Below are 15,201 nucleotides of genomic sequence, written 5' to 3' on the forward strand. Positions count from 1 at the left end.
CTGCAAGAAAAGACACCATTAATTGTCAATGCCAAACACATTTCCATAGATACTGAAATTGGATAAAATTAGTATTTATTGCTGCCACCTTGTGTTCTCTAAGGACTTATACATAGCATCCTTTTAAACTAACAGACCAGAGAAGTCTGTCAAGACAAGAAGTTAACTTGTCTCACCTACAACACAGCAAGTCACAAGCATTTATTAATACTTTTCACAATTTTTGATGGTGAATTATGCCAGAGTAATATTTCTATTTGAATCCGGCTCCATGCATGACACATGTGGCAGGGAAAAAGGCAGCATGAACAGCAAGGCAAAATATCTCAAATACTGAACATTACAGTTGAAGGCATTGAACATTAAAGTGTGCCTGCTGGCTGAACATTCTTAAATAGTTTTAAAAGTGTAAATACTGATTATTTAAAGTAACACAAAGACAGCGAAAGAAGCATGACAATCAGAAAGCCATTCCTACACTTTAGCTTAGTTTAGCTGTATTACTTAATCTATATATGTATACATAAAATGTCACAAAAAGATACATAAACTAATTTCTTCAAACCAAACTCACTAAAGTTCTTAATAAAACATACAATGTAAATCAGTACAATGAAAAAAACATGCAGAATCAATATCAAGAGAAAACAAAAACTCTCACACAATCTTTCTTAAAGTTGAAATTTTTGAGGACAAATTTCCTTTGGTTCTACATCAAGACAGTTGTTTACAGTTATCAAGCCTGCAGTCTGAAAAGTTATCAAGAACTCAGTACAATGAACAAGCTCAAATGACGTATTATTTTGGCATCCCAAAGCACCATTTAATAACAACAGCCTAAACCCTAAGCAGCTACTGTAAAAATTACAAATATCAACATAACTGTAGCAAACATAAAACTTGTGCAGCATTATTAGTTTTCAGAATACAAAATCTTATTTTTGTATTCTTACTACAGTAGGATGCAAGACAAACCTGAAAATATCTACTAAGTACATTTTAATGAGATTTTATGTTATGCAATGCTCTGAAGTCAGAGACATGCAGAAACACGCAGAAACACAGGTGTTGACTCATCAACATGTTATTTAATTATTTCATTCCAAAAGGCACACAGAAAAGCAAGAGGGTATGATCACTTATCTCAATACTTCTTTGGAAAAATAAAATTCACGCTACAAGAGGCTTTAAGAGAAGCCTGTAATTTTTTCTCCTGGCTACCCACTGAACAGCAGGCCCCAACAGAATTTAGTGATGATATTCAAGCATCTTTTTCTACACAAATCTAAGTCAGCATTCACAATATTCTAAAGCTTCAAGTATACAAGTAGCTTCCCGGTCCTATTTGCTCATGAATAACAATTCTTGGTTTCTCCTCAGGAGACATGCAGTCTTGTGCTAATTTACAAGGCAAAAGAATGCTAATTGCATTTTAAGTAGTAAAACCTGTATGCACTTTCAGAATTCAAAGCTGCTAAGTTACCTTAAAACTGTGACAAACACAAAAGCTACTTTTGTACAAAAGTAAAAATTTGTACCCTGAAGACTTTATAAGTTTAGATAAAGGGCTAAGAAAATTCATTCTTTTTCAAAAAAAGGAGCATCACAGAAAATATTCTTAGGTATTTTTTTCTCTAAAAAAAAAAAAAATGTTTCAATAGACACTTAATGCAAACTTGTACCTTCAAATAATTCTAGAATATTATATTAATTTACCTTAAAAGGTTGTGTACTTGCCATCAGTTTAGTATCCAATAGCCTAGAAACAAAGTAATAGCTAAATAAGTTGGAATGGAAGAATGTCAGTTTTGCTAAATCCTCAAAAATGTTTTGGTGTATTAGCTGGGAAACAGCAGTTGCACCCTGTTGAAAAATTACTCTTAGATTTCAGAGCAGCCAAAACACCCCTTGGCTTTGTTCAGCATGAAAAAGGACAACAACTAAGCAATAGCAAGAGATGCAAACAATAAGTAGCTAATAAATCTAGTTCAAAATGTAGCGCAGACTCAAAACACCAAATATCATGCCAAAAACCACGGGGTAGCAAAGCTGCATCTTTTGCCAAGAAGTGGAACAACAGCACTGCTCTTCTGCAAAAGAGATGCTACAGAATACTTTAAAAACTGTATTTATCTAACTTGTTCCCAATTTTATTTCCAGTAAGAACTAAGCTAGGGCTAGGACAAACAATATCAGCTTGTTAAAACAGTACTAAAACAGCTGAAAGTTTGAACTAAGAACTTACCTGGGAAAGACACATGATGTTACTTCCTTGAACTCATTTAGGTCCTAATTTAACATTAAACCAGAAGATAAAATTAAAATAAGTTAACTGTTTATCAGTCTCAGGATGATAGATAGCAGTAGCTATAATTATCCAATCAGCTTCTAAAATTGAGGTAACAGTGACTGAATTCTCACATCTTAAGAGATGTATTCATCAGCATTATGTAAATACCACCTGCAATTACACAGAACTACAGACTAATTATCTCTGATTTGTGTACAACTTGCAAGAAAAATACTGAATGACCTCCAATACCCTATCCTATTATATAACATAGACTACCTCTAATTCCAGCTGCATTAACAGTTCTACCTAAATGTTCCCAGCATTTAATTTGCCAGCAGTCACTCCAGGGGGGACAACTGACTGCCTATAAGACTAGATCTTCCGTGTCAGACATACAGGAACAATTGACAACTGCCTGTGTTCCAATACCATCCGAACAGGTCCCAGACTCTTCTCCCATCTCATAATCAAGTCTTTCCCCTAACACGCACAAGCCCTTGAGGATTGCAATTAATATAACTACTATACAGGCCACCCGTCCAATGAGATCTTTGGTTTCTTCAGACAATGCCCTCAGTTCCAATACATTGTTTAGTGTAACTTCATTGCTAGGCTACTGCAGTCATGAAAGTATGCTCCCTCCAATTATTCAGACATTTCACCTCTTCACTTGAACATCATCTTGCTACAAGATTTCTTATCCTTTGTTAATTGTACTATATTATATTAAAATATGTATTCCGACACTGTAAACTACAGAGGGAAAAAATGCCACATAATAATGCTGAAGCTCCAAACCAGGATCTTAACAAGTTGGTTAAATTTACCTGCCATTATCCAAGCAGTTTCTGAAGGACTAACAGATACAGCAGAAATCACAACAGAAATCAAATCCCAATGTTTAAATTAAACATTTAAAAAATGTAAAGGGGAAGAATTCCATCCAGCTAAGCTTTCTACATGAAGATTTAAGAAAATAAGACAGTAGCCAGGCGTAACACGTGACTTTTTTTTTTTTTAAATACTTTTCTGTTGCTCTTAAGATAGTCACATGCTTCCATTCACTATCAAGTCTGGAGATAAGACTAAACACAAATACATTAAGGCATTTATTTCATCATCTGAACACTCAGAAGATCACTTACATCAGGTAGGGGACAATAGAACTGGTGTATGGTATGCATAACATCCAGCAGCATGTTGTGCCCAATAACAAGCTTCCCCTGTGAAAAGAACATTAAATGCTAGTTACCCTTCCAATCATGGCTATGGCAAGGGCAATATATGAAAAGCACCTATCCCAGATGCTAGCCAAGGGCAGCTGGGAAAAAAGCCCAAACCAAACCTACCTATTTGCTCTCTGCCTGACCCACAGGCTACTCCATTCATTCAGAGCAGCCACTCCTTTTTCCTCTAATCACAGCCTCTACTCTTAATCTTCACTACTCACAACTAATTACAGCCTTCAGCAGCTGCTGAAAATGTTAAGAAGATGCACTAGAACAGACACTTACAACTTGGTTTCCAAATGTTATCTATTTAAGATTGAAGTCAAGTGCTATCTCAGTCCACCACCTTTTAGTTTACAACTTGTACACTCACAACATATTCTTTATGGTTGTAACATATGATAGTTACTACAGGCATGATCTGGTATTCACAGTGCAAAACCTTATGCCAGATGTTGTAGAAGCAAGTTCCTTCTTGAAAAAGTAATTTTTTAAAATGGTAACTTTGATTCATTTAACATGACGACCTTTTCCACTTCCCTGCATCCTCCACGTGCTAGAGATAACAATATGGATACGCATTTCTTTTCTACACAACAGGCTATAACAACTACATGAAAATAATTGGTCTGAAGGGGACAGATGTAAAACTATAGCCTGTTTTAACCATGTAAGAGAACCAGATGACCTTCTCTGATTAAGCCTTTAACTGCCAGGAAAAAAAAAACACAACCACAAAACAACCAAACAAAAACAAACAAAACAAAAACAAACAACCAAACAAAACAACCAAAAAACCCAAACACACACACCTCCCCTCCCCCCAAAAAAACCCTCAAACAACAAACCACAAAAAAAAAAAAAACACCAACATCTTTTTCAGGACAGAGGAAAAAAAGCCCTCAAAGCCTAGTTACTTAAAAGAATCTTGTTAGAGCCCTAAGAAATTAGTAATTGACTTTTACAGATAAGGTTGCTCATGTCACTTGCTTAGACTTTTCTTAAAATACTACAGCCAGCCACTATGAAACATGAAGCAACATCAACTTAAAAAGAAAGAAGTCACTTTAACTTGTATTTCATTTTATCTTCCAAAATGTAACTACAAAAGAATTCCTTCTTTTCTTTTTTACAACCAAAGTTACACTAAAAATGATGTTAACTTACAGAATTAGCAATGGCATGAATGACTCTGGAAAACCCTACTGCATCATTCAACTCCTCCTGCAAGCAAAGATCCTGACATCAGTGAAACAGAAATACAAGTATTGTCAAAGCTGTACCTGTGAACTACCAGACACACCAGTTAGCTCAAAATGTTTCTCAGATATAGCTAAGAACAAACCACAGAGGAAATGTCAGTATTTGGAAGATACATGAGGTCAGAACAGGAGGCTGCTGACAGAATTCCAGTTTCATATGTAGCAATAGTTCACTGTAAAGTCAGACAAGTCACAAGCTATTGTGGTGGGTTGACCCTGATCAGAAGCCAAACATTCACTCTGCCTTTTGATCACTCCCCTTTCCTGGGGAAAAGGGAGAGGAACAAAAAAAATTCAAATGAAGGCAGAAAGACTCCTGGATCAATGTAATGACCACTTTGTAAGAAAAGTAAAACCTGCATGCACCAGCAAAGCAAAAACAGGCCTTCATTCATCACTTCCCATCAGCTGGAAGATGTCTAACCACTTCCTGAGAAGCAGGGTCTCAGCACACATAAAGGTTGCTTGGGAAAATAAACACCACCATAACCACAGACATCCCCTCTCCACCTCTTGCCCACTTCCCTCAGCCTACTTGCTATTGGGCAGAGTGGAAGAGAGAGAGAAAGCCTTGACACCGCACAAGCACTGCTCAGCAAGTAGCCAAAATACATATGTGGTATCAACACTTAGCCACAAATGCAAAGTGCAGCAACATACGGGCTGTAAAGGCAGTTAATAGCCAAACCAGACCAGTACAGCTGTAGTCAGTTCACTGTCAATATACTATCTTCTAGAGTGCTCAACAGCCATAAGACTCCAAATAGCTCAAGATGCTGCTAAAATTAAGCTACGTATCTTCAGCCGTATTACAACATGCACTGTTGTAAGATGCATCAGAATTAATCCTGATTGTTATTTCTATTAAATCAAACTGTATTTTTATGCTGACATTGAGATTGGGTAAGAAACATTCCTCACTCTTTATATAAACAGAATAAGAAATATTATACAACTACAATATTATTCAGTGTGAGCTACACATTTTAAACTGACTCAGATTAGTTTGGGGGGGATCTGTCTACAGCATCTATTTTAGCTTCACTTAAATATTTTTTGTAACAGATTCTTCCTTTTCAGGAATAGAGGAGTAATTTCTGCCTTGCATTATCTTTGTTCAACGAGAAGTGAAATTCAACAAAAACATTCATTGTTATTTTAGTTTGGCTCTGAATGCCACAAGTCAGAGTGAATATTGAATCTATACAGACTGCTTCAGAAAAACCTACTGTAGCAGTAAATTGTTCTTAACTTGCCTTTTGGAAAAAAAAAAAGGTCACATTAGTTGAGGTCTCTTAAATATCTCTTTCCCTCTTAAGAGGCAGCAAGTATTATTTGCTCTGCCAAATTGACTTAATCTTGAAACATGCAAGTGCAAAGCACAAGAGTGTGATCAAGAATTCCCAAGATTCAAGTCCTATGACTTCTTGAAACGCATGTCAGACTCGGCAAGCAAAAATATCATGTCCCATAAAAAATGATGAGAGTGCCCAAATACACCAGACATCACCTTCCAATCAACTTGTAGTACAGTAGTTACTATAGTGTGCAGCGTGCTTCTATCAAGAAAAGTCAGATGACATTAACTGTACATGACATTTCAACTCAGACAACTAAGAGCAAGTTTTATAACAGAATACTATCTCAAGGACAGACTGCAAATGCAAATAATTGTGCAAACTTGTTTGAGAATTTCTGCAAGCCTTTTTGCAATGACTGCTATCATACAGCACTAATAAATGCAATCAGCTGATGTTTCCTATTACTAAACCATGGTTCTGTGATAGAGCAGATTCGTAGAAGGAGGAATTCACTGCTCTCAAATACTAGTTCAGTATTCTACAATTGCTCATTTTTTAAAATTCTCTTGAGTGCCTGGTGACTCTTCTTGCTCTACTGCAAAACCTAAGTTATCGCGCAGAATTTGGAGGATCAGTTTCAGACAACAGCCACAGCCAAACAAAAGGGAAATACTACCAAACCCTATCGCACAATTCTGCATAACTGATTGAAGTCATAGATTCTCCTTCTCCCCTTTTCACGTAAAACTAATGAAATGGAACTTATTTACCTGTTCTTTTGCTTGTTTCTGCTGTTCTCTTCTTTTTCGCTCTTCTTCATTTACCTTGCTAATAACAATATATCTCTCCTTCTAAAATTAAAAAAAAAAAAAAAATACATAGTTTGAGACTCCAAGAAGATTATACTTAAGACCACTGTGATTTTTTTGTAAATTTACACTGTAAAGAAAACTACGTCATACCTCAGCAACAGTTACCTGGCAACATGAGTTCTTCTACTGTAAGTACCACTTTAGTAGCTACTCACAAATCCCTACTTTAGAAAGCTGCATTAGATTCATCCACCAAACTTAACTTTTACTGAATCCACCTTTTACTTCTGAGGAAAGGTTATCAGCATTTCCTTGTAAACAGCAGATTCCAAATACTTCTTGAAGCAGGAATTTGTGCTGGGAAGTCAGGATACAGCATGTTATGCCATTATTTTTCCTCTAAGATCGAGATCTACTTTTCACCAATAGAAAGAATCAAACAATGGTTTGGGTTAGAAGGGATCTTAAAGATCATCTAATACCAAACCCCTGGTGGGGACCATGGGCAGGGACACCCTCCACTAGATCAGGTTGCTGAAACCACTACATCTTAAAATACCTTTGAGTACCCTTTTAAAAAAATTATTAAGCCACAGAAATACATGCTTACCCTTCACGTGGTCATATTTAATGTTCTAAATTAGTTCCACTTAAAAAGTTTTGCATTTTGTATAATAAAGCTTAAGTTTGATCTAAGTTAGGAGAGTTGGTAAAAGTAAGAAATACAATTTCCTTTAAACACAACAAATGTTACAGACAGTAACAAGACTAGTTACCTTATCTGACTCCACAGTTTCCACATGGATACCTTTTGGATACCTAAATGAAAACAAATGAAAAAAAAAAAAAAGTAGTTATTAATTTAGCATATTGAAACTGCAACAGTAGATTTCATGCTTCATTATTACTATAAGTCTTAAGTGCAAAGGAACTATTAAAAATTCCGTTAAATGTAAAATAATGGAAAATTTGAAGCAGTAGGCTAGTTAAATTGGCCTCCTTACATTATCTAAGAGTAACTGGCACTAAAACCTATTTTCTTATGCAATTTCCCATCCTACTGCTATGGAACCTGTAACTTCATATTTTAGTAATATTAAATAAACGTCTAGATATTTCATTACAATCCAGAATCTCTGCTTTCAAGAAATTCAAACCCAGAACACTCGTGAGAAAGCTCTCGGTTACCTGCAGCCACAAGACAGCTTCTCTGGTGACTCCATGCCTTTCATATGTCACTTATTCTAGCATTTATAATCAACCCTGAACTTCCTGCTAACAACAAGCTTTAATAGAAAATATTAATACAAATGTCATTACCTCTGCTACAAGGCTGCATCGCTCCACCACAATCACATTTAATTACCAAAGAACTACCATACACAGAGCATCCAAATGACAGAAAAGTCAAAGAAAATATTGTCTTTCACTGCTTAGCAAGTAGACATTATCTCTGATCTTCCCATTATTATATACTAATCACAAGTATACAATCATCGCAGAACTGGCAGGTTTCTTTAATCCTCTGGTTACTACTAAAACTAGCACTAGATAACATATACTAGAAAGCTACTGTATCCTTTCCACCCTGACTTCTCACACAATTTTGCACCTAGACCTCACTTTGAAGCTGTTACATGTCACAGACCCTGGATGCATTAAAACACAGTTGCACAACAGAACACTGAGAACACAGAACAGAGAGAAAATGACCTGTGAAGGGTTCAGGATACAAGGGCAATCAATAACCTGTCTTCTGCTTTAATTATCTCCATGCTAACTTCACAACTTTGCTTTCTCTTGCCAGTGTACACACACAGTGTACAGAGCTGTATACACATAAAGCAACACAGCTCAATGTTAATACAAAGAGAATTCATGAACGCACTTTTCCATCCACTGACAGAAGACGGAGGAATAAGCAGACAGCATAACACTGTGTCACTGGAAGCTATTGATACTTTAAAATGTACACAGAAAAAAAATCTCAAAAACACCTCATTTTTTCAGATTAGTTCACACTTCTCGAGATTTCATTATATAGAGGAGCTTTATTTTATCCACTTCCAGTGTAAGTAGCAAGAGTGACAGATACTATTGCAACACTGAACTCTGTACATTTGGTTAATGTACAGAAAAAGATCTCCACTATATTCTGCCATTGGACTAATCCAATCAGAACAATGAAAATCTCATCTCTAACAGCCTTACAGTTTCTCCTCAGGCCTTAAGGGACATATTTAGGCAAAGATGAGTGATAAAATAAGCCAAGAAAGGACAACAGAATTACTACTAGAATTACGATTTTTAAAGTCATCAGAAATGCTCAGACTTGGTATCTAACAGAAAACGTATAAACATACCAGTACCTACTATTTACTACACAACTAGCAGTTTCTCAGGTAAAGCCTACAGTCTGTATAAGTACATGCACTTTCTGTTCACTAAAAACCTGTCAAGTTGCATTTGTTATGTAATTCTAGGCTGTGTTGTTCCATTCACAGATTTTAGATAGGAATGATAAAAAAACACTAAGCTTCAAAATATTCAAACAAATAGTCATAAACCAGTTTAATGCAATTTATCTTCAAAACATTATAAAATTCTTCTCTTAAAGGAAAAAGACCTCTGAGGTTAAGTAGATCAGATCTTACCCAGGTTTCTTATCAGAAATACTAAAAATACACAGTAAGGCAGTATTACCAGTAACTTACTTCCAGCTCAAGGTCTGATAAATTAATTTCCTCTGAAATCTGAAATCAAAAGATAATTGTGTTACTAATTCTCTTCTTACAAAACTGTTCAGTTTAAGTCTACTCCATGTTCATTTGTAGAAAGCTTTTTAAACATAAGTCATTGCTACCAGAATATATAGCCTTGCAAGGGTTTTACTGAATTGTTCAATATACCATTGTATAGTTACCTATCTTCCCATAAGTAAATATTCTGTGGCCATTACTAAATACAGACACAGTGATGTTATCTTACCCCAAAGCTTCACAATGTTCTACTATTTTTAAATTATTATTTTCTTACGTTTTATTTTTAAGTAACTGTACTCTCCAAACATCTGGACTCCAAAGCTAAATGCACTTTTTGAAGGAAACCCACTAAAACCAGTTCCAATACAAAGCGTCAACTACAAACTACCAAAAGCTCAATAGAATTGAGAACTCTGATTATAAAATTGTAAAATATCCAGGGCTTATGCAGCACTTCAGCAGTAGCAAAAGGAGGCTCACATATGCAAGAAACTTCCTGACTATACCGAAATATTTTGTCACTGCCCGCAGGAGGTATAGCTCATAAAGCAGAGTATGACATCCATATAAATTACCATGTTTTCTCAACCTTTGGAGATTAGTCAAATGTAGATTTTACTATAGTTAACCCAAGTAAAGATTTTTTTTCTTCTTTATCACTCCCCCAATTCTATATGGCCAAAATAAATATTTTTTTTTAAAAGATGTGTAATTTCAGAGACTAACCCTGTACATGGCTCCAGTTCCAAACTTTCATTTTCTTCATTCTTTAGCAAGTCTTCTATCTGTTCCCTGGAAGAAACAGATGATTTGCTCCTATATCTAATGTTTTATTTTTATGATGCTTACAGCTTTCTCCAAAAAAAAAAAAAAAAGAAAGAAAATGCTTCGTAACAAAAAGAGAACTATTGCACAGCTAATAAAAATAGCTTCAACATATGAACATGTCGCTATTGTTTATGCCTTCGTTTCAACAACATCAGAGGATATTAAATTATTTTACTTACACTACTTTTTCAATGAAATTTTTCTGGTCTTCAGGGATTGTTACAGGACACTTTGTGGCATTAGGAGAAATGTATGACAGAGAGCCTGCACCATTGGCCTGAGAACGTTTTTCATCATACTGTTCCCTTAGTTGTCTTTCTTCTTCCTGATTTAAATATGGAATTCCTTTAAAAAAATAATAATAAAGAAAAAAAAGACGTTTTAAAGCTCATCGTAATTAGAGACAAATTAGGGATGTGTGATTTAGCAAAAACTTACTACTAACCAAGCAATTGCCTGTGTTATGACCCTGAAGCCTCAAAACATGTCTTTCAATCATCTGTTCTAGAGCCCATTATTTATCTGTGTCTACAGGTGTCCTTATGCCATATGCCATATTAGCTGGTAACACTGGACTCTTCAGAGCTATATGCCTCATCTGCAAGAGGACTGTAGAGCTGCAGATCACAATACTTAGCACTCCTCTTCCTTGCTATATGGATCACTTTAATAACAGCTGGCAGCAGCTCCTATTACAATGCACTGATACCTTTTCTAAAATGTTACTACTAATCCATTACACAGACACATAACTTGTTACTCTATGTATTCTGTTGAATCTATACAACAAATTTTTTAAAAGAGAGTAACTATCAGCACAGTTGTAGATTGCAGAAGAATAATTCTAAGAACTACATTATGTCATGAATGGCTGCCTTTTTCTTTTTGCATAAAACAAAGACATGATTTTTGCAAGTATTGAAAGAAAAGAAACAGAACTCACCATTGCAAAACACTTTATTAAAATCAAATCCTTGATTTGCTAAAAAATCTATACTTGAACTCTGCAACAACAAAATAAAATAGCTTACAATCAGCAAGAGTATCTGTGGCATAAAATGATCAATTTAGTTAATTTTACAATTTTTAAGAAATTGTATGAAGTCTAAAGTGAAGATCAACCAAAGTTGCTGAGGCTAAAGAAGCCGTAGAGATTTTATGCATTGCTACTTTTGTTATTTATTTTTAACTTCCATAAAGTACAAGAACAATAAACGCATAAAAGGGATAAAGATGAAAGAATAAGGTATGTGGAGCGAGGAAACTAAAGAAAGCAAAATGTGGTTCAGGAGAACAAATCTGAGACCAGAAAAATGCTGGCAATTGCCTGGGAAGCAGTGAAAGTGAGATAAGCAGATGGGAATAAAGGATCAAACAGAAAAGGCAAGCGACCAGGAAGTCAGAGAAGAAAGGAAAAAAAATAAATAGAATCATCTTGCCAGGTTTGGAGCATTATCTCCAATTCCAGAAACCACACAATGTAATGTGTAATAAGATCTAAAAACTGAAGTCAAAAAGATTCCCTTAAAGCTCAGTTTTAGGGATTGCTCTTAACCACTGCCTATTTCTTTTATGAGAAAAAAAATAAAAACAAACAAAACCCAAAACCTTATGTTTTCCTGCCTTTTAAGCTGTTAAAACAACCAACCACTTCTCCATCTACAATGATGTAGTTTTCATGGGAATATTTTTCAGTTTATTGCAGGTATACTTTAACCAAACAAAATTAAACTTCTTTTTCCACTAACCTGACAGACAAACTTGACATCTGGTGAACTTCTGTTAAAGGGTTTGGGAAAAATATAGAAATTAAATGACTTCATTATATACCTGTAGAAAAGAAGAGTTCCATGTCAATAGAGCTTATTAATATTACTTCATAAATTCTTCTATTAAGAAAACAAGGAATAAGAGAATAACATACTTTTCTTCTGTATGATCATATTTAAAAGTGCAAAGGCCAAACTGAAAGAGCAAAAAATCCATGGAATGCTGGAAAGGAAAGGAAAACTTTGCATGAGAATAAAAATCGCACATATTCAAAGATCAGTAGGTGCATCCACAATAAATTATTATTTTCCATTTCAAAATTAAGCAAATCTGAATCTTCTTAACAAATATTTGATCTACTGGTAATTTTGAAGTAAATATACCAGAGCTTTTCAACAAGTTTTCATCCCAAAAAACTACTACCAAGGCTGATTTGTAGTATGCACTTCCATTCCATAAACAGACAAGAACTGATGGAAGTTCCATTTCTCTCCACCCACTGCTCACACACAAGAGATGCTGCACCTAAAAGCAGCTGTCAGTCTCCCTCTCAACATTCATTTATATTCCCTATAACATGGGAGCGCACTGTGAGGGACACTGGCTATGTATAGTTTTCAAATAAGTGTAATAATGCATTTAATATTCTTCTAACCCACATGGTTAACAGTGAATAGTGCGACATTATGTGCTAGCATAGTCACTAGGCATTTTATCATCATGTTCTCTAGTACTTCACAACTGTTGGATCAATACTGGAAAGGTTTTTAGCACCACTGAAAGAATATGAGAAAATAAAAAAAACACCAAACACCAAACCCACAACCCAAAGCATCACAGTTTGTACCTTTTGACCCTCACACACCATATGTTGTCCCTCATGTTCATTTGGTTACTTTTCAAAACTCTTTCCACACCCTCCAGCACCTTTCTTCTGTGTGTGTGTGCTGCAGAGAGGCAAAGGTGGTGCTGGCAGCTGGCATTTACGTTTTGTTAAGGACAGTACATACTAGCAGGGGAGGTAGTTTGGGAAGGACCCCAATCCTGATGTAGTCTCTCTGTCACTGAACTTCTATTACCCAGTCCCCCTTTGAACTCACAACATCCCGTTAACACTTGCAACATCCCGTCACAAGCTCTACAATCTACTGACTCTTGCATGAGGAATGACATCCGTCTGTTCCAACTATGACTTCTGCGAGTTTAATGTAACACTCCCCAATACTTGTTAGTAGAGACACTGAGCCAAGTAATCCCCATCTGATCTATGTAACCCAGTCTTACAGTCCTCTGTCATGTTTCCTTATATTGTCTCCATTCTGAACTAAGGACTTCTAACCTTTTTCCAACATTTTCATTTCAGTCGAGGTAAACACTTTACCTTTTTAAGTTTCTGATATCTTTCTTCTGGAGTGTCAAAGCCATTGGTTAATGCACTAACAGAAGGCCCATCACTGATGCCTGAAAAAATAGAACATATTTTGTTTGGGGTAAGCTTTTCAAAATTAGCCACACCAAAGAAACAGAGCAACTGTAATTTGAGAAAAACATTTTAATTTAAAGTGTGTGTTAATATTATTTGAGAAAGATTTGCTACTACAGAAGTATGCATGTCAACATAAAAGCCACATAGTTCAACGGTAGTGTTCTAGCAGTAAAGTTCTGCTGCTCTAGCTCCTATTCAACATGACCAGCAACATGGGAAGACCTTCTAGTAACATAATGTTGATGGGTCTTTACAACATAATGCAGGACCAAAGTCAACATAAAAATGGGAAGAGTGCTGCTCATAGATTTGTTGAATGACACTTTAAGCAATACTTAACAACCATATTTTTATAAGCACCACATCTAATAAAGCTAGTTTTGATCACATTTATGCTTTATGGTTGAGTGAAATCTGCATCCCAAAACCAAAGCACTTATTACTGATGCATAAACCCTCTGAATTTTATAAATATAAAGCTCTTACTACCATCTTTCCCCGTCAAAACACTCCCCTATTTATCCCAACCTCTTGCCACTGTGACACATACAAAATCTTTAATTTTTTTTTCCTGAGCTACAGCTGAAAATCAATTAACATGTTAAAAGATTACTGCATAGAGGGAGTAGAAGCAGTATGAGTATGACATCTGCTTTTGCCCAAACTCTTACTATTCCACATGTAAGAAGTAGTTAAATCATTCTGGCATAGCCTTAGCCTTTTCAAGCTGACACGGAAACGTGTTACATGAGCGAGCATGGGCACCTGGATCCCACACAGATACCGCCAAAGGTTCACAATCACAATCACAGGTGCGACTGTACCTGAAAACTCCCCGTCAATAGCCAGGAAGTCCGACTCCTCAATGGCTTCATACACTTTGTTGAGGGTATCCTTAAAATCTGCGGATAGAGGGGTAAAACACACCTGAGACCACTGACGGGCTCCCGCCGCCCGTCAGACGGGCAGAGGCGGCCCGCACCTGCCAGCGAGCGAGGGCTGTGAGACCCCCGGGCCCGCCCGCTGCCCCCTCAGCCCTCGGGCTGTGCCCTACGCGTGAGGGGAGACGCGCGCACCCCCTCAGTCGCTAAAGGAGAGAGTAAGGCTGGGCCCCACCATCAGCCTAGAAAAGGGAAGCCGGGACGCTGAGGATACTGGGACGTCCTCTGCAGCATCGGCTCGGGGCATCCCACCGTGACCAACGAGGTGCGACTCGAACACGGCGCAGATGGGCGGCTGAGGCACTTACTGCTTCTGGTCACCTCCATCACGCACCGGCGAGGCCCGGCGACACCCTCACCCTCCACCGAGCGCTGCCGGAAACCCCTCCTCCCGCCCTGCTGCACGTGAGCGCCCACGTGAGAGCCCGCGGGCGGGACGGGGCGGGGCGGTAGCCGCCATCTTCCCCTGCGGCGGCACTTGGCGATTTGTAGGAGGGGTTCAGGGTTTGCTTTGCTT

General features: G+C 36.9%; 1 protein-coding gene across 2 annotated transcripts in view; it reads right to left on the reverse strand.

Moving 5' to 3' along the window:
* Positions 1-15,086, reverse strand: part of PARN (poly(A)-specific ribonuclease) — a 59,639-nt gene extending 44,553 nt beyond the window's left edge. The window contains exons 1-15 of one of the 2 annotated variants that reach the window (XM_061473235.1): positions 14,993-15,086; positions 14,568-14,645; positions 13,639-13,718; positions 12,412-12,479; positions 12,236-12,317; positions 11,431-11,491; positions 10,667-10,832; positions 10,386-10,451; positions 9,612-9,650; positions 7,674-7,716; positions 6,856-6,936; positions 4,690-4,746; positions 3,439-3,516; positions 2,246-2,289; positions 1,717-1,759 (exon numbers count right to left, since the gene is read on the reverse strand). In XM_061473235.1, coding sequence (XP_061329219.1) covers positions 1,717-1,759; positions 2,246-2,289; positions 3,439-3,516; positions 4,690-4,746; positions 6,856-6,936; positions 7,674-7,716; positions 9,612-9,650; positions 10,386-10,451; positions 10,667-10,832; positions 11,431-11,491; positions 12,236-12,317; positions 12,412-12,479; positions 13,639-13,718; positions 14,568-14,645; positions 14,993-15,011 — 1,005 coding nt within the window. In that variant the 5' untranslated portion in view covers positions 15,012-15,086. Of the gene's footprint in view, positions 1-1,716; positions 1,760-2,245; positions 2,290-3,438; positions 3,517-4,689; positions 4,747-6,855; positions 6,937-7,673; positions 7,717-9,611; positions 9,651-10,385; positions 10,452-10,666; positions 10,833-11,430; positions 11,492-12,235; positions 12,318-12,411; positions 12,480-13,104; positions 13,352-13,638; positions 13,719-14,567; positions 14,646-14,992 lie in introns of those variants that run through there. The other variant, XM_061473236.1, reaches the window with a different exon arrangement.
* Between the last annotated feature and the right edge of the window lie 115 nt (positions 15,087-15,201).

This window comes from Pezoporus flaviventris, unplaced genomic scaffold (genome assembly GCF_033815535.1).
Source record: "Pezoporus flaviventris isolate CSIRO_AGI_PZ_B2104156 unplaced genomic scaffold, CSIRO_AGI_Pfla_v1 ptg000078l, whole genome shotgun sequence".
In the NCBI taxonomy this organism is placed as follows: Eukaryota; Metazoa; Chordata; class Aves; order Psittaciformes; family Psittacidae; genus Pezoporus; species Pezoporus flaviventris.